At 37.3% G+C, this 21,008-nt stretch overlaps 1 protein-coding gene across 2 annotated transcripts in view; it reads left to right on the top strand.

Moving 5' to 3' along the window:
- Positions 1–21,008, top strand: part of PNISR (PNN interacting serine and arginine rich protein) — a 29,940-nt gene extending 8,932 nt beyond the window's left edge. The window contains exons 2-12 of one of the 2 annotated variants that reach the window (XM_054061499.1): positions 3,434–3,552; positions 4,816–5,001; positions 7,972–8,195; positions 9,836–10,022; positions 10,289–10,479; positions 11,086–11,223; positions 12,235–12,334; positions 13,043–13,096; positions 14,230–14,400; positions 16,937–18,026; positions 18,268–21,008. In XM_054061499.1, coding sequence (XP_053917474.1) covers positions 3,465–3,552; positions 4,816–5,001; positions 7,972–8,195; positions 9,836–10,022; positions 10,289–10,479; positions 11,086–11,223; positions 12,235–12,334; positions 13,043–13,096; positions 14,230–14,400; positions 16,937–18,026; positions 18,268–18,298 — 2,460 coding nt within the window. In that variant the 5' untranslated portion in view covers positions 3,434–3,464 and the 3' untranslated portion in view covers positions 18,299–21,008. The remainder of the gene's footprint in view (positions 1–3,433; positions 3,553–4,815; positions 5,002–7,971; positions 8,196–9,835; positions 10,023–10,288; positions 10,480–11,085; positions 11,224–12,234; positions 12,335–13,042; positions 13,097–14,229; positions 14,401–16,936; positions 18,027–18,267) is intronic. The other variant, XM_054061498.1, reaches the window with a different exon arrangement.

Here is a 21,008-nt window from a genome sequence, read left to right as displayed (position 1 = left end):
TTGTTGCTGTCTTGTCATACTGTTTTGCATCAACATAGAAATCAAATCCATGTCTTGACCTCTTGCTTTGCACTTCCCCACCTGATTTCTCTTCCCAAAATAGCCATAATAAGGTGAAATAATCTCTCTGGGGAAGTTGAAGACGCTGAGCCATATTATATTGCAGAGTGATGGAGGAGCAGCTAAAACCCAACTGGGTTTTTTTACTCTGGCCCTGAAGCCAGCTGGCACTGAATGAAAGTCTCTGACCTTCCAAACCAGAATGGTCACGTCCCAACTCCCTGCTGAGTCCGAGCTCCATGCTGACACCTCAGATGTGGTTGGGAGCAGCCTGGAGGAGTGCTGGGTGGCCAGGGTTGGTGCTGCTCTCTAATGAGGAGATGGAGTTCCTTCCACACCACTTCCCATAGGAGTGTAGACATGGCCTTGGCATCCTAGGGCGTCATGACTTGCTGAGAGGGAAGCCAGGAAGGGAATGAGTGCTGCTGCTGCCTAAAATCACTGCCTGTCTTCTATGTCTCTTGATTACCTTTTCAGATGCCAGCTGATATATCTGCAGAATAATTTATCTCCCTTATAAAAAAGGTGGAATTAATTTCTTTGAACACCTTGTGGAATAGTAAGGTCATTGCTCTGTTGGGGGCGTGTTGTACAGAGGTGATCTGGAGGCATTTGTTACCTTAGACAGAAAGTAACACTCCAAACTAGAAGGTACGCTCCAAACTAGTGCTTCCCGTTACCAGTTGTGAGGATCAAGGCCTCATAGCACACTAGAAATCCTCTTTAGTGGAGAATCCATGAGAAACAGGTAACTGATTAGCATTTTAACAGGTACAAGGGTTTATTACAGGCTAATTTTGTTAGCTAGGATGTGTTAAAAAAAAAAAAAAAAAAATCCCAAATGTCCCAAGATTTCAGGATGGAGACGTAGCCAGTCTAGTAAAAATAAATCTCATCTGATCCAATCAAGTAAAAACTATGGGAAGTTCCAATTCAGATGAATTTGTAGAGGTGCTTTTAATATTGTTATAATTCCGTGAGAGAAACTTACGTTTTTTAACTGTTTGACAATTTGATTTTTTTGGCATTCAGATATATACAAACCTACCTTTCCCAGTATTGGTGGAACAATTTAATCTTCTAATTCTTTTGCTGAGTTTATTTTGGTGAAATTTCACAAACTTTTTCCAAGATATTGTGTATTGAGGTAAAAAAGTGATTCCAGAATTACTGAAATACATTTCTGTTATTGCTAGTGGGATTTAACAGCTGGAAACAAAGGGAGTGGCATGGTGAGGCTCTGCAGTGCTTTGAAGACTTGCGGTTTTCTTGAGCCACAGTTTTTACAGCTTTGTTTTAAGATGTAAATGGATTTATTTTGGCAATTGAAATAATTTGAATTGTGGATGGAAAGCTGAGCCAAGGGAAGGAAGAAACAGTTACTTTTTTCTTGCCTTAGGAAGAAAATAGGTATGAAGAAGGAAGGTTATTTCTTCATACTTTGTATATGAAAGGCATATATATAAGTACTCAGAGAGGTTGATACAGCAGGGCCAGTTTGAACATTGCATTGAGTGTATTATTAGCCACTGTTGCACTCAGCTGGTGTAAGAAAGTTCGTTTCTTAGGTACAGATCAGAATGTAAGAGGGTGATGGAAAGTGCACTGTACGCACCTATTACAGGTTCAAATATCATATAGATATTATTGAAATGAAAAATACCCCATACTTAATTTGGCAAGAAAAGATAGTGAAAATACTAAGTTAGGTTTTGCCTGGTACTTCTGCTGGTTCCCAAAGTTGATCTAGTTGTGTTTAAAGCCACTGAAAAGCGTAGGCATTTGCAACTGAATTTTTCCAAGCAGCAAATGTGTACGTGGTCTTGAAACAAAACTGACCTACAGTTTTTCAGATTAAAAATAAAATTAGTCAGAAGAATGCAAAATATGAACTTGCATTCATCTCTGCATGACCCAATGCTCCACAGTGCTATGTACAGCTCATTTTGTTGTGCATATTTGTAGTGTGATGCTCTCTTCCTATGCAGTCATGCAATTATTTGTATGAATGTGTGAGCACTAATCACGAGATCCCTTTGCAAGCAGAATCCACTCTAATTGCTCTTTGTCTGTCTGCCAAAAGCCAGGTTTGTCTTTGGGGCCGCGTGCATCCGTAAGAACAGTTGGGGTTACGTTCCTGGCTGGCCACCCACGTGATGCTGTCTGCTTTGAGCTAGTTCCCTCTGGAGCAGACAGGCCTGTATTCATCTATTCTGTATCGCACTTGGCGGCGAGCCATGACTAGGTCTTGTGTGCTGCTTCTGGGACCTCAGTGAATTAATTTTTCTCTGTTTGTTTTAAGTTTGGAGTGTTTGAAACAGCCTAAATTCATGTGTTTTTATAGCATGAAATCAAAGATTGTGTGTTGAATGGCATGAAGATGTTTTCATTGAGAGTGGACAGCCTGCTGAGGACTTATTAACAGACTGGGTAGGACAGATGAGGTCACAGTCACTGCAGTCTGACCCACACTGGTGTTTGAGAACAGTTCCTGGAGTGAAGTGTCCCCAAAACTCTGCCCAGGCTGCGTCTGCAGAAAACCTGTTTGGAGCAGTATAGGTGACAGCTCTCTGGTCTTCCTCCACGTGTAGCGGGTTCAGTGCACGCAGGATCAACAAGGGACTGGAAGGAACTGGTATACCATTATAGGCTCACCTACCTCGTAGACTGTTATGCCTCATCAGATTCTCACAAAGTAGGTTGTGGAGCTTGCATGTCATCAAGTCCTAGGGCTGCTGCTCCCTGGTCGGTGAAGATGTACCAAAAAATGTTTCCTGTGATTTGAAGGGACTTTGTGATAAATGTGCAGTTGTGTAATGATATTTTTTGTTCTTTCTCAGATTTGAAAGCATATACTATTTAGAAATTATAATGGGCCTGTATAATGCTTAAAATTCATATACAGACACCGTCTTGTACACATGCAGTTTTCCAGTGCAATCATTAATGATGTATTTTACCATCGGTGACTTCCCTTTGTCTGGCTTAACAGCCTTGCATGACACTTGTGTAGAAAAATACACAAGGAACAGCCATGGATATAATTTCAGTAATGTCCTTCATATTTTGACTTTAAATTGCATTTATTGTCAGATGAGTTTTTGTCTTACAAGCTTGTCACGTTTCTCCTTGAATGTCATTTTGTAGTTAATTTCTTTGTGAAATACAGAGGAAGCCTACTAGTCTTCTGAAATCTTACAGTAATATTTTCAGATACTACTCTAAAGGATGAACCATTTCCTTCAGCTTAAAAATATTAAGCCAGCATTGCTTCAGCTTGCTTTGCAGGGCTTAACTATATCTGCAGTTATGTAAGTTTCAGTTATGTGATATTTCGTGGGCATCTATTTAAACATACAACTATTATTTTTAGTTGAAATATAGACTATATAAAGACTTAAAAGATGTGGGATCAAGGTGGACAACCTTGGCAGCAATGGCCTTTGAACCAACAGCAGTGGATGCAGTCATTTCAACACCAGCAAGATCCAAGTAAGTATATAGAAAGCTTTGTGGATTAAAATTTTTTTATAGTCTGTTGTCATTTGAATTTTTGAATCTTTGTTACAGAGCATGACTGACAGTTGCTTTTCTGTAGCTGCTCTCAAGATAATAGGTTTATGATGCTTTTCTGGATAATTGGGAAAAAATAGAAAATGTACATTGATTCCGAATGTTTTGACATGGTTAATATTTAATACGCAAAATACAGGCAAGTAATCCGAGTTCTACTGGACAAATTACCAACATTCTACCAATTATACAGCTGAATGTTTAGACCACATGTACTTTTTACAAAGTCTGTATCCGTGTCAGTTCTTTAGCTAAGCTGAATCATTTATTTGAGAAAATCTGTTTTTTGTTTGGTGCCTGTGTGGCAGAACTAGTAATGCGGATGGATACACAGAAAAACTCACTGGAAGATTAGCACGTTGTTTGTTTTAGGTTATAGCAGTGATAAAATGATCTGTTATTTGGACTTCTTTTTGTCCCCACCAAAAAATGCCCCCTATTTTAAACAACAGAACATAATTTACTTTAAATTGAGAGTGAGGTGACAACATTTCAATGTATCAAGAGAAATACATAAATGGATAAAGAGTGGAGAACTGTATTTAGTACTTGGGCAGAGTAGTCGAGCACACCGATTTTACATTGTTTCCTGTCACTGCAATTTCTGTAACTTCACTAGAGGGATTTCCCAACTCGATATTTAGCAGAAGATACTAGTGTCCTCATCTGAGAGTGTAATTTATTTACCTAATGGTAGGAATGGTAGTAAAGACAAAAATGGGGGGAAAACTGTAATGTAAAATAGCATTCCAGAAATCGGGGGTTATACAAAGAGTATGCATTGCAAAATGTAGTTTTCTAACTGTGTCTTTCTTACACTTGAATCTTCATGAACTTAGAATCTAAGGGTATATAAATTTCTTTCTGATACCAAAATTAGTTCACTTACAAAAAAAGTGTGTTACAAACTACCCATTCAGTGCTAATGTGAATCTTAAATAATTACCTTATGGCATTTTGAACATATGCAGAGAAACTCTACTTCAGCAAGTATGTATGCTTTGACATTTGCTTTCAGTGTCTTTTACTGCACGCTGTGAATAAGTTTTAATGGTGCTTGTGGTACTTGCTGAAGGTAAATGTTGCCTGTTTCTCTTGAGCAATGAGACGTGTAATTGAAAAACAGTGTTAAACTTCAGACATGTGAATACTAACCTTTTAAATTTCCCCTGTTTATTTTAGGCCAGATTGACTGGGCTGCACTAGCTCAAGCATGGATTGCTCAGCGAGAAGCCTCAGGGCAACAGAGTGTAGTGGAACAACAAGGAATGATGCCAAACGGACAGGATGTTTCAGGAATAGAATCTGGTCCGAACAATCATAATAATTTCCAGGGGGATCCCAACTTTAACAGAATGTGGCAGCCAGGTTTGTTCCCATTCATTCTTCTTTTTCATGTAATGAGATTTTATTTTCATCAGATGTGTTTGAGGGTGAATGTGCCCTGTCCCTCAGGTTTCAAGATACAAAACTACCAGTAGCATCAACTAATTAACCAGTCTGCTACTTTCCAGTCAACTGTTCCACAAAATGGATAGCAGTACAGACATAGAGGTCTGATAACACATCTCAGTAATCTCTATGTAAAATAAATGCATTGATTTGATAATACACATATGTAAAAGATTTGTTCTGTTCCTAAATGTGGCAGATAGTGTGAATTGCAGTTATATACTTATTTCCCTGGATCTTATTCTTACATCTTAAGTGTTATGTTGCTTATCCCACTGCACCGGGAACAGCAGCACTGAAAGCAACAGGATGCCTCAAAATTCAGGAGCATCTGTTGCCCTCTCCTGTAGTGTAATACCTGCTTCTAGCATGATCTTGACCTGTAAAATGAGTTCACAATGTAGCTAGCAGATGCTGACTTCAGGTGTCTTAAAATCTTGAAAAAGGAGATGAGCAAAATTCTGTGCGTAGAATGTTTTACATGTTTCATAAAGTTATTTGCCCTTTTTCACCTAACTCTCTGATTGTCGTCTGTGTAGTTTTCAGTTATCCCAAGTTAAAGTTGGTTGAACGTTAGTGTTTGTATTGATTATTTTCAGTTCTTTATAGCTGCCTCAAAACTCCAGTTTTGGCCAAAAATCCATTTTGTTTTCAAAACTTCAAAAAAATAACACTGGCAATAAGCATGGAGTAGAGATGGCGTATTTTCTGCTAAGAATTTGTCTGAAGTTGTATTCTGAAGGTTTTCTGCAAGGTTTGTTATGTCACCACACTAGAATGCAATTTGAAATCTGCAAGTGAGGTTGTTAGGGCTGCGCAGATGCCTTCTGTTGTCTCGGTGCAAACTGCACTTCGTGCTTGATAATGATTGAAAGAATAACATGTCAAATTTTCAGTGTGACTGTTGAAGTTTGTTGAAGTGCAGTGTTTAATAAAAGCAGGCTTAAAATGTCAGTGGCAGTTCTTCCATGTGCATAGCAAAAGGGAGTTAGACATCAGGTTTCACTTAAGTTTAACCTGCCTGACCTGGACTATAAATTATTGTAGCTGCATGTAAGAATTTTAATTTTATGTGGCAGTGCGTAGAGTGTATTCAGGGTGTGTTTCTGTATAGTAAGTAGACTTTTTTTGCACAGAAATACTGTGTCTTTATTGGACAAATTTGTTTTTCCTATGATCCTGTGGTGGTGAGTTTTCTCCAGTGCTTTTTCGTCTGTGAGGTGAAAGAGAGTAATATCTAAAGTGGTAGTTTTTGCAAATAGTCACAGAATGGTAAAAGCGCAGAAGATGTTTTGCTGATAATTGTAAATATTAGGAGCCCAAGTTCACCCAGAAAATGCAGAACAGGAAAACATCTTGGATCTAGGAGTGAGAATAATGTTAACACCTTTTGTTAACGGAAAACAATGTGCCAGTGCATTTTGTTATCATTGGATGCATCATTCAAAAAGTATGTGTTTTTCCATTTGGGGGACACACTGATAAAGACCATGCTGATGCAGATATGTCCCAGCTTCCCCTAATTTAAGTCATGTCATTCCTAATGTGTAAAGGTAGTCATAGCAGAGAAACCGAGTCATAGCATGCATAGTTAGCCAAAGTTCTTGTCGTGTATTTACTCTGTTTCTGCAAAGCTTCTTCTTTCTCCATCTCCTTCCAAGTTTCTTTTTAGATCTAAAAGCCCATTACACACTACTAATAAAATGGCAATCTGAAAACCAACTGTGTAACTAAGAGAAAATTAATTTGGAAGGCATTCGTGTTCCACAAGCGAAAACAGGATCTGTTGTATGTGATTTGCAGACTCTCAAGTCAGTTGAATTGAAGTAAACTGGACCTTTAAATAGTGTCACATGTTAACACATACATTTATGAACAATAAATCCTGTAAGCTGAACTTAGAGGATAAAGGATTCTGCCCCTTAGAATCCTTCAGGAGTATTGACTCTGTAAAAAGATTTGATTAAGCAGCTAAACATGACCTACCACGATGACAGAGTGAAAGGAGTGATACAGTCTTTGAGCGTACAACAAAAAAAGAGAACAACCACGTAGAAAAGCTATGTTAACCCTTTTAAGTTGCTACTAAATGATGTGGGGAAGGACAGTGAAAATCAGAAAAATTGAAAGACTTATTAAAGGACTGTAGGAGTTGAACTGAGAGGGTAGGTATTAATTCTGTTACTGGTGAAAGTTACAAGGTAGTTCTGTCACAGTCTATAAATATCTGTACAGTCAACAATTTTTAGACTGATTCCTTAAGAAGGCAAAACTTAGGGCTACACGAGCTATTAATTCATTCCTTAAACCCTCTTCCACTCTCTTAGCCAAACTGTAATTTATGTTTGAGGGCTTATGACTGTGGCTTGTGTTGGCACCTCTGCAAGACTATTGGAGAATCCAGGGAATCATCCTTTATCAGGACACAAGACTCTGGAAAGCAGGTTTCGGTGGTTCTACTGATCACAAAACTATTTGCTTTCCATAATAGGTCTTTTAAGTCTGTTATGCAAAGGAATAAAATAGCTCATTACTTTGAAGGTTGAAAACATGCAAATAGAGGAGGAGCAGTTCATTTTACTCAATTTGCAACTGCTGTTGTGGAGTCAACATCACTGGGAATTTGTAAAAACAAATTTACAGTATTTTTGTGTCCATCCAGTTCTGTGTACCTCATGTTTTTGTTCAGTGACACCTACTTGTATTTCCTTCATTTAGTTGAAGTTATTGAGACAGTATACTACAATCCGTAGATTGATGATTCTTTAACTCAATAATCTGTGTTGCTTTGAGGGACCTTGTGATAAGTACAAGAACATCGAGTGACTGATAACTCCTATAAATTGCACTAACTTTGTACTGAATTGTATTCTAAATCCTGAACAGAATGGGGAATGCCTCACCAACCCCCTCACCCACCTCCAGATCAGCAGTGGATGGCTCCAACCCCAGGTCAAATGGAAATTGTTCCTCCGTCTGAAGACAGCAACAGTCAGGACAGTGGGGAATTTGCTCCTGACAACAGGCATATATTTAACCAGAACAATCACAACTTTGGGGGACCTCCCGATAACTTTGCAATGGGGCCAGTGAACCAGTTTGACTATCAGGTGAAACATATTTGTTGCTTTAATATTGTAGACTCGCAGAGTCCCTTCCGTGGATGTGTTCCTCTAATATCATCTAGCGGCGACTTTCATTCTTCAGTTCTACAAACATCTACAGAATCTGTTCTCTGCTAAGATGCATTTTTATCAAATACTTTACCGAAGAGACTTTAGTTTTCAGTTCTGTTCTGAGGCCAAAGGCTTTTTTTGTTTTTTAAATAATAATGAGATATAGCTGTTGTCTGCAATATTAAAATAGATCACTATGTTCCAGAATATAAATTAACATTACATAGTTTTGTGTTTTTAGGAAAAAAAAAAAAGGAGGAGGGAAAAAAACCCCAAAACCTACTTAATTACACTAGGTGATGTACCATAGGGAACAGTCCTGTATTTGCAGGAAGATAGACTGGATGATCCATTGATCTTTTCCATATCTATCTACTGTGATTCTTTGAATAAACAATGGTATTTCTAAGAAATCCATATCCAATTTTTCTTCATTCTGACATATAAGTTACATAGCATAATAGCAGAGGACATTGCACAAGTCTTATTATGCAAAGAAGTTTTGGATCTTTCCCCAGTTTTCACTGTTTTTCTTTCAAAACTCTTGATATAAATGACAAACTCTACCTGTTAAAACACCTACCTTCTGTTCATAAACAAAATGCAAGAGAAGACGGGCAGAAATGTTTCGATCTTCTGGCCTACTTTTCTCTGTTATTAAATTCTGTTGTTCAAGAATATTGTTAGGAAATGAACCAATAATTTTCAGTTATTCTAGTTCATTATAATTGCCTTTGCTGACTGTTGTGGGACCAATTTTTAAAGTTAATTTCTCTAAATACTACAGAAAACTTGTTTTGCAGTGAAGAACGGAAGGATGCTTAGCCTGAAATTGTAGTGGAAGAGTGCCTCTGTCACTAGTAACTTAGCTAGATATTCAATAGAATATTATTAAAAAAAAATACTTCATGTTATAACTTTCTTCCTAAACGCTCCCCATTTAAATATTTTCATTAGGTGTTTCTGGGCAGCAAATATTAAAACACCCACCACCACCACATATGTCTCCAAACATGTGACTTTTGGGTTGTATACAGCTTCCTCAGAACCTAGTGTCTACTAAACTTGCAGATTTATGCATTTAATATTTTAATCAGCCATACTAATAACCTCCATGAATAATTACTGAAAAGTCCACAGTGCAAAATTCTTTTGTAATAAATGCTCAAACTTTTCATTTTTGTCCTCGTGTTGTAGTTACAAGGAAAGACTGCTAAGGAGCTAGACTTTTAAACCTTGATTTTTGCGTAGTCTTCGTTTACCTGCATGCTCTGATGATAAGCTGGCAAGGAACTGCTGGAGATAGATGGTGATTATAGGGCTTAATGTTTAGCACAATACGAAAGGAGATTGAGGCTGTTTCAGCTTTGTTAGTATCCCTGCTTAAATCTAAGTTTGCTCATTAAATACTTAAGGAAAACTTGTTTCTTGGGGACCACAGAAAAAGAAATTGAAAGATCTCAGTAGCCTAGAAATCATGGATTCCTACTTGCATGGATTTCTGTAGACCGACTTGCGCACATGCTGTATTTAGTGTTACATGTGAAGAAAAATAAACTGCATTACTCTTTCAGCATGGGGCTGCTTTTGGTCCACCTCAAGGTGGATTTCATCCACCTTATTGGCAGCCAGGACCACCAGGGCCGCCAGGTCCACCAGCACCTCCTGCACCTCCTCAAAATCGAAGGGAAAGACCCTCATTCAGAGACCGACAACGTTCACCTATTGCGATGCCTGTGAAGCAGGAGCCTCCACAGATTGGTACATGTTAACCACTCGTAATGAAAAAAACATAAAAGCTGTGTTTTAAAAAGAATTGCAAAATGCGAAGACTTCTTTTTAATAAGAAAAAGTTGATTATAAATTTTCTTTTTTCCCCACAATCAGATGTGTGGATTGTTTAGATTGGGGTTGGAGGGTTTGCTGCTTTGGGGTTTTTGGGTGGTTTTGTTTGGGTTTTTTTTTTTCACTTTTTTGAGTGTAAGTATTTTTTTCATCTTTCAAAACTATAAACTTTGCTTATGTAGATGCTGTGAAGCGTAGAACTCTGCCTGCCTGGATTCGTGAGGGCCTGGAAAAGATGGAACGAGAAAAACAGAAAAAATTGGAAAAAGAGAGGATGGAGCAGCAACGTTCACAGATGTCTAAAAAAGAAAAAAAAGAAAGTGAGGAGGCTGAAGAAGGGGATGGCCCACGGTTACCTCAGAAAAGTAAATTTGTAAGTAGAAGGGTTTGCTTTTTGCTCAGGTTTGTATTTCCTGAAAGGTATCAACTTTTTGGTTTCTTCAGAAGAGAGACTGTGTTTTCCTGGCCATCTCTTTTGTTTCTGTTGCTTGAAGTTAAATAAAATTGCTGCTCAGTTGATACTTATTCAGTGTTTTGAACTTGTTAATCTCTTAGTGGTAAAAGTATATTATTTCATCTCTAGTAGCAAAGAAAAGGCAATGAAATTGGACTTTTTTCTTTTGTGTGTTTTGTGAAGATGCATGGTCTTTGAAGGTTTGAAGTCTAAATCAGTAATTGAAAAAATTCAGATACCTGTTTCTGCTAAACTGAGCCGATTTAGGAAGCCTTTTGTAGCCTTCATTTTAGCAGTTCTCACTTGTTTGCAGTTCTGAGTACCTGTCTGGCAGTGAACTGACACCTATGTGTTTACTTATCTTGTGTAGGGAGAGAGGTACTTGCATGTTTATTAAGAAGGGGAAAAGAAATAAAGTTTTGTGGTAACTGTAATAGAGATTTCAGTACAAAGTAAATCAAGTTAACTATCATAATGAACTTAACATCTAAGTTTTTCCTGAAATGTATGATGCTGTTCTTGTAGGACAGTGATGAGGAAGATGAAGATGCTGAAAACACAGAAGCTGTAAGCATTGGAAAAATCAGTAGGAGTCCATCCCCAGCTCCTCAAGAGGAGCAAAGTGAACCAGAAATGACAGAAGAAGAAAAGGAGTATCAAATGGTATTAATAATGTAGTTCTCACTAAGTATTTCTGTCGATTTGCTCATATTTTTCAGGTATAGCAAAACACTTCTCTGTCTGCTAGTGTCAGAAGAGATATAGAACACATCACGGAGTAAAGCAGGGTTATGTTTGCATGTCTCTCTAATGCTGTCTTTTACATATATCCAAGGATATAGGTTATATAACTCCTATTTAGCACAATAGTAAAAGAATGTAATGACTGTAATCTTTACATTAATCATTACTAGTTCTGTGGTTTTGCTTAACTTGCCAAATTCCTCAAAGCTTCTAATGATTAAATCTTTGATACTCTATGCTTTAACTTCAGCTCCTGTGAAAGGGAATTTAAGAAATGTATTCTTGCAAGAAAGTGCTAGAAACCTAAGTCCTAGACCAGCAACAGTTACCGCTGTGTCTCTAGGAACTTCGTATTTTGAAGTCATAGTTGCACAATTGAAACCTTGTTAAATGAAGATTCTGAGTGCTAAAAAGTATGATGAATATATTTTTGTAAAGCACATAACCAGACTGGGCAGCTTGGAGAACTGGCTACCAAAGTTTGAGTTTTTGTAGCAAATATGTAATAATAAAAGCCTGTAGAAGTAACCTCTTTGTAGGATTTAGATCAGCAAGGCAGTGTACCAGGCAGAAATGTGCTCTTTATTTTTTGAAAGAATAAATGGGATCAGTCTAAGTACCTTTCTGATTTACATGTTCCTTTGCTATATCATCTTTGATATTAGGAATCATTGCTCTGGGTGTGTAATACAGGTGGATGCAGTTCACAGTCAAAATACAAACTGTTCTTCAAGTTTTGAAATCAGGCCGAATTTAGACCACTTCAGACTTGTGTTTTTAAGCCATGTCTGTTGAAAGAAACCCTTAAATGAAACATACAGGAGAGCACTTTCATAGCCATCAAAGGAAGTGAAGCTCTGTGGATATAATATGAATGCAGCATCTATTCAAGAGGTTTTCGCCTTTAATTATACATATGACTTTCTTTAGATGATGCTGACGAAAATGCTGCTCACAGAGATTCTTTTAGATGTCACAAATGAAGAAATCTATTATGTAGCCAAAGATGTTCACCGTAAAGCAACTAAAGGTATGTCGGTTTTATTTTTTTTTAAGTTTCTTCTGCGAATATTCTATATTTGCATGTGTCTAGAACATTTAACCTCCATAGTTATCCCCCAAGAACACTTCCAGTATAATGCATCCAACTTGGTAGAGCTCAAATCCAGCAATCATGTACTGTTGTCCTGTGCAGTGTATTGTGAGTTACTTCAGTTACTCCATTTCTTTCATAAATTCATTTTAGTTAAAATGGTACCTTTGTGTCAATGGCTCTCAAGCTCTAGCTGCTTCTTAATGCTATTGTTTTTTATCTCAAGTTTTTAGCTGTTCAGAAGTGAAAAGAGACAAACTTTGAGTCCTCAATTAGTAATTCATTTGCTTTCACTATTAACATGTATGGTACTTACTTAATAGATTTTTTTAACATAATCAAGTTAGTCTAAATATGTAACTACTGAAACTTGAAAATTATGTGCAGATGCTGTAACTTGGAAAGTGATTTAAGAGTATTTATTTGAGTTTTTTTTCTCTTCACTATTAATTTGCAGTTACATTCTAAATCTTCGGGGTCAGAAAATCTAGAAGTGGTTTTAAATGGATGATGTGTTTTTAATGTTTCTTCTCTCCCTCCAAAGAACAGCAATAGTAGTAGATTTAACAATACCATAGACTCATGACTATGAAATCGTGGCTATTTGTGTTAACATGTTGTTCCTGTTGTTGATGTGATACAAAGCTCCTGCAAAACAGCTGGCACAGTCCAGTGCACTGGCTTCCCTCACTGGACTCGGTAAGTATGTTCCTTATTTTTGAGAGGGCTTAAAGGGGAAGTTTCACTCTTGCCTTGCATTTCTAGAAATTGCATTTTGAAACTAGATTTTAATTGCCCAGGAGTGTGGGTCAATTTCCAGTAACTTCATCATTATCAGCGCCTTTGTTTGTTCCACAGGTGATCCTACTGGTTAAGTGGGATGTTTTTTTGGAGTAAAGGACTAGTCAGTGTGAGTTAGTGTGTAAGAATCTTGCAGTAGTTTTGAAAATACCTGAAAATTGCAGATAAATCTACTTTTTAAAGTGTGATGGTTTCAGAAGCACACTGCAGTCTTCCGAGATAGGAATGCTGTTTTATGTTTTTCTCCTATTTTGGTCCACCCAAACAAGAAGGCAAAGTTGGTAGAAGAGTAATGTGAAAATCTATTAACAAAAATATTATCATCTTTGGAATTATTGTTTTATTGAAAAGCTACATAAGCACAGAGGTTCCCATATCATATATTACCAGAAAGCAACACAGGAAAAAGAGATTGAAATTCCAGCTTGAGACACAACAGCAAAAGATCCTTCCCAATGTTACGTGGAATTCTGATTAGATCGACTTTGTCTTTCTTATCAGTTCAGTAGTTTTTAAAGTCTCTAGGGAAGAAGAAAGTGTATTTCTGTTCCATCTCGGTACCTGTCAAAGTGGAGTGTTTTCTAAATCAATATAGAAAAATTGATATGGCGTTCAGAATTTCTGTAGCCTTGGACTATGGAGGCGGCTGAAGTAATTTCAGAGATGTCCTCTGGGAAAGGTCCCAGGCATTTTCTGTCCAGTTGCTGATACAGAGGCAGGCACTGTTACAATCTCCACAGGGAGCCTTTTTACCCTTCCATACAATGGGAAAAGTACTGTGATCACAGTGGTTGCTTGCCGAAAGTAGACGAGCTGTTCCAGGAGGAGTAGAACCAGACAGTGAGCATCAATGCAGATAAGGGGGCCTTGATCTCACCAGTCAAACAACATTTGCACTCACCAGAATAAAGTGACTTCTTCAGAGAAGAGGAAGTGAAGGAAGGGCAATGTTACTCTCATCTTTGCCCCACAGAAATATTAAGAACAAAGCTTAATCTTTCCTCGTGATAGACTGGACTTTATGCACGCAGGTGGACTGGGTGGTTATGGATCAGGAGACAGCGAAGATGAAAGGAGTGACAGAGGCTCTGAATCATCTGATACTGATGATGAGGAATTACGACACAGAATCAGGCAAAAACAGGAAGCGTTTTGGAGAAAAGAGAGAGAACAGCAACTACTGCTAGAAAAACAGCTAGAAGGTAAACCATAAACTGTCTTCTTACTATGCTGCTTTATACTGAATTTACTACTTATTATGTGTAAGTTGGTGGAAGAGATGCATGTTTAAGCAAAAAACTATGAAGCCAAATTTAGAAATAATGTTCTTTATAACAAAAGAGATGACTGAGCTGCTTGTTCAAAATGGGATTTGCTTCTTTTTTTCTAATAAGAAAAAAAAATAAATCCATGTAGCGTTTTCTGTAAACTGGTCTACTTCAGTGTTTGAAGAGCAGACATGCTGCGTATATGTTTATATGCTTTAGATATTGTACCATATAAATAATAGTATCTCTATAAAAATGCATGTGTATTTTTAATACAGTTTTTGAGAGTTATCTCAGTTGTGACCAGGGGATAAATTTCACCTTGCTGCACCAGCTGCAGTTTATTATATAATCATGATTCCTTAAAGTTGTATACTCTTAATTACATGAAGCACATTTCATATCAACTGAAAAACTTACTTTTATTTTACAATGTTGTGCTGTGCACCTCTCAGAATGTGCAGTGGGAGGCTGCAGTTTCTTTGAGCTTGCCGTTCTCGGTTGTAGTTGAAATTTGTGTCCATACACTGCATCTTCATAACTGTTTTTTTAAACCTGATACTGCGGAAAGATTATTGAACCCAGTTAGTTCACAGTCTCTGAGAAGGTGGGAGGCTTGATTTAAAAAAATATAAAAATAAATCTATATTTACTTCTGCTTCTCCATACAAAGTAAGGTTTGTCCTTTTGTACCAGTAAAGTTGATCAAAAGGGTATCAGTCACCTTGCACTGTTGAAAAGCAGTCTAGATCAACAGATGAATACGATGGTAAGAGGTCATGATTGAATTTCATAGGCTAGAGGAGAAGGAAAGTGCTAATATGACATCATACTTCTTTAATTTAAAGGCCTACAAATGACATATGGATCCCTTAAAAAAAGGCTGAATTAGCTAAACTTTTGCTTTCCTTAATATTCCTGTCTTTATCTGAGTGTTCTAAGATTTGAGCATAAAAGGATAGACATATGGAGGGTGACTGAGTGGTGGCCTCTGACCTCTGTCTTCCTACTGCAGGAAGCCATATGTCAGTTGGAGACATCTCCATGGGGCTATTTACAGAAATATAAATCTACAGTAGAGAAGCTGATTCTGCGCATCCAGAATACCAAAGAAGACTAAACGCAGTGTCTCATTAGTAGCAGCATTTAGGAAAGGCAGAAGAATTCTTATATACAATACAGCATCTTCTAATGTACACTGTGTTCTGCCGATATTACCTAATAACTCAGGGACCAGACGGAATTGTTTTCTGGGTTAAATTTGACCAGCAGTTACCATTTGTATCACTCTGGGTTTTTGGATGGAGTTTTATTCCCTAAGTTATTTCGGGAACCGATGGCCCACATCAAAAGGCTGTTTCTTGGCCAAAAATGTTGTATGTTCGTTGCTTTTTCTGGGTTCAATTTAAAATGGGAAGGGGAGATAAACTTGGCTGGCGATACAAAGGATCCTAGGTTGAATAGAAGTAAGAAAACTTGTTTAAAGTTGGAAACGTTTGGAAAATCCTCTGAGGGTCTGTATTTCTTTATATTGCTATATGAAGATCTTGGCCTGATACTCATTATGTTACTTTAAAGGAATGTGTTCTTAATTCTTCTGTTGTCTTCTTACCATGTTTATAGTATTTGATGACTACAGAGCTTACATATTATCTCAACTGACATTAACTTTTTGTTTTGTATGAGCTTCTGTCTGTATTAAATGCTGTAGTCGTAGCTTTTGAGCTGAGTCTTAGGCAGAAAATTATCTACAAGTCTCTTTTTTATGCTGTTTCTCCCATCTTGGAATTAATTTGCTACAAAATCTGTTAAAAATGAGGAAAAATGTAAATTGATTGTATTAGTTAGCATCTAGGACTAATCTAAGTTATCCTTGGAAAACACCATGAACCTGATGTTTTCTTTCAAAAAAACCCCAAAGATGCATCACTACGGCAGAAGGTACTTGTCCTTTTGGTAATGAGGCCTCCAAACCATGCAGATGGAGCTAACAATTGTTCTGAGGTTGAGAACTAACCCCACTTCTTCTGGCCACCCAGTGATTATTCAAACGCAGGTGGACAGGGCTGGAAGGAAGGCAGGAGGTGTAGGCGCAGATAAGAGGAGTGTTGTAGGAAGAAGAAGGAGAGAACCAGGTGTGTAGAAAGGTTGCAGGAGGAAAAAGTATGCATGTGTAGATGAATTTGGGAGTTCTGGTTCTTCAGAATATTTGTTTGAGAACTTTGTCTTAAGCCACTGAAACATGAAATAACATCAAGGACTTATGCAAGCATCTGGGTTGTGCACTTCTTCTCAACCAGGAGGACAACTGTTCTAGAATTATTAAAAAAAAAAGAACAAGTTTGGTATGTATGATGGCAGATGGTGTATTAATTTTAAGTATTATGAAAGGTGCTTGGAACCTTCTTTTTGCCAAAAGTAACACGTACTCCAAATTAATTTCATTTTTCTTTTGCATACTCTTTTTCAGAAGAAAAGCTACAAAGTGAAAAAGTTTCAAAAGAGATGAATGAGTTTATCAACAAAGAACAAAACAGTAACTCTACTTCACAGGAGGCAAAAGAAATTGAAACAGATCTGGTTCATGAAAAGAAAAGATCTCCAAATACAATCTCAGCTGATATAGAACTCAAAAAAGAGGGTAAAGAGAGGACAGGAAGGAGTGGGTCAAGAAGCTCTAGCAGTGGTAGCACTAGCAGCAATAGCAGTAGCAGTAGCAGCACTGTATCTAGTTCATCCTATAGCACTAGCTCAGGTAGCAGTCGCAGCTCTTCGCGTTCTTCCTCTCCTAAAAGGAAGAAGAGACACAGTCGCAGTAGGACACCTTCACACAAAGTTAGGCGCAGTAGAAGCAGGAGTTACTCCCACAGAAATAGGAGAGACAGGAGTAGGAGCAGGGAGAAAATCAGAGAAAGGAGAAGACCTAGTAGAAATCGCAGTGCTGAAAGAGGGGAGAGGCGAAGAAATCGGAGTCCTTCTCGAGAGAGAAGCTGGGATAGACGTAGTAGCCGTTCGAGAGACAGGCGAGCTAACCGTGCAAGCCGCAGCAGAAGCAGGGATAGACGTAAAACTGAAGACCAGCGTAGAAGCCCTACTGGAAATAGGCACAAACATAAAAGTGAAGGTAAAGATCAAGAAAGGAAGAAGGACCAGGGCGGAGGTGTAGATAAAGACAGAAAAAAGAACAGAGAAAGGGAGAGAGATCAGGAAAAAAGAAAAGATAAGCCTAAAAAAGAGGAAAAGGAAAGTAAGGCTGGCAGTCATGATGACAGTAGATTAAAGAGAAAAAGAGAGAGCGAAAGAACTTTCTATCGCGGTGATTCAATATGTGTGAAAATAATAAGACAGGATTCCAGACAAGAAAGCAAAAAAGTTACTACCAAAGATAGCAGAAAACGGTCAGGCTCTGAATCTAGTGCAAGGAGTAGTTCTGAGTCACCAGGAAGCAGTAAAGAAAAGAAGGCCAAGAAATCGAAGCATATTCGGTCATGCTCCATGGAGAAATCTCAAAGGTCTGGTAAGAAGGCAAGCCGCAAACACAAGTCTAAATCACGATCAAGGTAGTATACTTTTTAAGTATTTTGTCTGACTTTTTTTTTTTTATCTTTTGATATTCGTCTTCATGTGTACGGCATATGAACTTTTTTAAATGAAGTATGGTATTAAGTTTTTTGTGTTAGGCAAAAGTAACTTTGGAAAAATCTTTTAAAACTATTAATGACTAAGCCTAAAGTGTGTGTGGGTTTGGGGCTCTCTTATTTTTTCCAATTAACTTTTCCCCCCTTTTCTTTTATTTTTCAGATCAACAACTCCTCTTCGTCGTAAACGCTGAGGAATTTATGGCACCAGTGCTATGACGTTTAAAAATTCCATGAGTTATAAAAGGCTTGTCTCATTATAGAGGCACATTGTGGCTATGTAGGTGAAACCAGAATCCTTTTTTTATCTGTAAATAGGTGTATTTTTTCCAAATGCTGCTCAGAATTAAATACCTAATAGGATTTCTTTGTATTACATTTTTTCAAGAACGGTAGTGCTTATTGAGAATATAAAACATGCCATTCTCTTTCAGCTGTAATGTTCTTAAAATTACTATTGAATGTACTGTGATGTCAATAAAGCTCTTTAGTTCATTTTTTTGTTTAAAATTCTTGCACCTGAATTTTGTGTTACATTGTAGAAAATACTTTTTAAAAAAACGGCAGCTTTTTGGTACGACAAATTTTTAAGTACTTGAAAAAGATTTTAGCGTAAAACACTTGTCAAAATATGTAATCCATGGACACAGTGAGATTAATCTGTTGGGGATGTGTGGAAGAAAAAGAAAAGACATCTTATTTTTTTTCTTTACATATGTGTAATAGATTTTTTAAATAACCTTCTTATTTGGACTAGCAAGTAATATATGCTGTGTGTGTAAAATATGGGTCACTGTAATACAAGCTATACTTAAACAGACTGAACCCCATTAGGAACACGTACAACTAACTGATCTCGTGTCACAGTGTTAAGCTCTGGAACTATATTCCTCACCCAGTTTTCAGAGACAATTTTCTGGTTGTTCAGGGATATTACAGGAACAAGACTCGGTATTTTAAATGTTTTTATGGAATATATTTCTAAATGGCACTGAGCACACGTTAGAAAACTGGCAGTAGGTTAACTTTACATCTTGACACATGCATTGAATGTGTAGTGAACATTATTAAAGCTGGTTATTTTTGTTAGTGTTATGAGAATTGTGATTCCCATAAAGCTAATACATTGATTACGCTGTAACATAACTAAATTTTTGTTTTTAATATCGCCATAAAGTGAAGGAGGTCACTGATTACCTCCTTCTTCAGGAAATGAACTATTGCTGTTGTTAACAAGTTAAATAATACTAGTTTTTAAAAAAAAAAAAAAAAACCAACAGCACTACACTACCCTAGGCCAGTGACTGTTACAGCAGAACATTGATTCAGGGAAAGATTGGAGATCTGTGCCTAGAAGTTGTGGTGTGATACCAATTGTGAAAAAGATAAAAGGCTTAACATCAAAGGAAGAGCTCTTTGATGGCTGTATCTTCTCAAAAAAAAAATACACTAGTACAGGCAACTTGCAAAGCATGTCTTTGTGAATGGATCGATCCATGTAACTAAAATTAAGAGTTCAGCTATGCAGCATTTTTGCCAGTGTAATTTTTTTTTTATATAAATTAGATGCAGAAGTAAACTGCTTCAGTGCAAAGGTTCACATTTTACTATACGTTTATTAAGCAAGCTGATGCATGTTTATCAAAACATTGTTACAGATAAATAGTTAATCAGTTATAAACAACATACACCCACAATTAAGTCTTTTTACACAGAGTAGGCAGTCATAACTCTTGGCAAAATAAAGCATAATTTGCAACACTTAATTGCATTGGTAGGAACATAAACAGTGATTTATTGATCCAGTCTCAGTATACTATAGGGTCTTGGTAAAAGTGACAATTTTGTTTTTAAAGTAGGTAGCACAACAGTTCGGATATCTTGGAAGGCTATCTTCTGAGAGACAGAAAGAAGCTGGAATTAAGTTTAAAAAAAGCTATTGAGGAATACAGTTTCCATGATGCATTGAATTTGATTTTCAGATCAGATTTTATATTCTGTCTATTAAAAAAGGAGATTGTGTATGAAAAGCTTTATATACTCTGCCAACAACTGGAATTGTCACTTCCTGTAAATATGAAAATTATTTTTTGACACAAATGCACTTCTATGGGTAGTGACTGTATGCCAATAAAAGAGCATACGATCTCTGTATTTAATTGTTTCAGAAATCTTACTGAATAGCATACTCGGCACACCAGTAATTACATCAGTACTACATCAGCCTCACATATATCAGACTTATTTGTGCTTTAGTAACTCCCTGGTAAAGGCTAAAAGAACATCCAGTCTCCAATTCCATACGTCTGAAGTGAGCTTAAATTAGAACACGTGCAAATATATGCAAAAATGGGAATGTATCATTTTGGACAAGTTTCAGTGGGATTGTTGCTCTATTCTTTTACAATTTTAAATAAACACTGCAAAAATATTCCAGTGCGCTGCAGGGGAGCAAGACGTACAATTTTCATGGTCATGCAGCAACATGACATCCAGAGGCGGTTCCCTTGAAAATTGTTTTAATAAATAAGGGATGGTGTGGAATCAAGTGAAAAGTCATTTCCATACAAATATTGTTTTGAAGATGAATACAACAAAACCAGGGTAAGCAGGTGCCCCAAGGTACCCATTACACCACCTAAGGACAGGAATCGGCTGCGGCCATGGATAGGCCAAAACAGATTAGCTGTGTAAAATATTCTAACAGATTGAGCAACTACACACTTTTTTAAATACAGCATAACAACTGGCTGGAAAAAAAACCCATCTGTTTGTGTCTTGAGGCCTTGTCTTGTGGGAGAGGTGAGAGTCTGGGCTGCTGCTTTTAACTGATGATTTCTTAAAGTCTATGTTTAACAGAGAAATGGAATAGCTACCTCTGGTTTAAAACCAGCCTATCCTGTT

Source organism: Cuculus canorus, chromosome 3 (assembly GCF_017976375.1).
Source record: "Cuculus canorus isolate bCucCan1 chromosome 3, bCucCan1.pri, whole genome shotgun sequence".
Lineage (NCBI taxonomy): Eukaryota > Metazoa > Chordata > Aves > Cuculiformes > Cuculidae > Cuculus > Cuculus canorus.
This window is presented reverse-complemented; position numbering and strand designations above follow the sequence as displayed.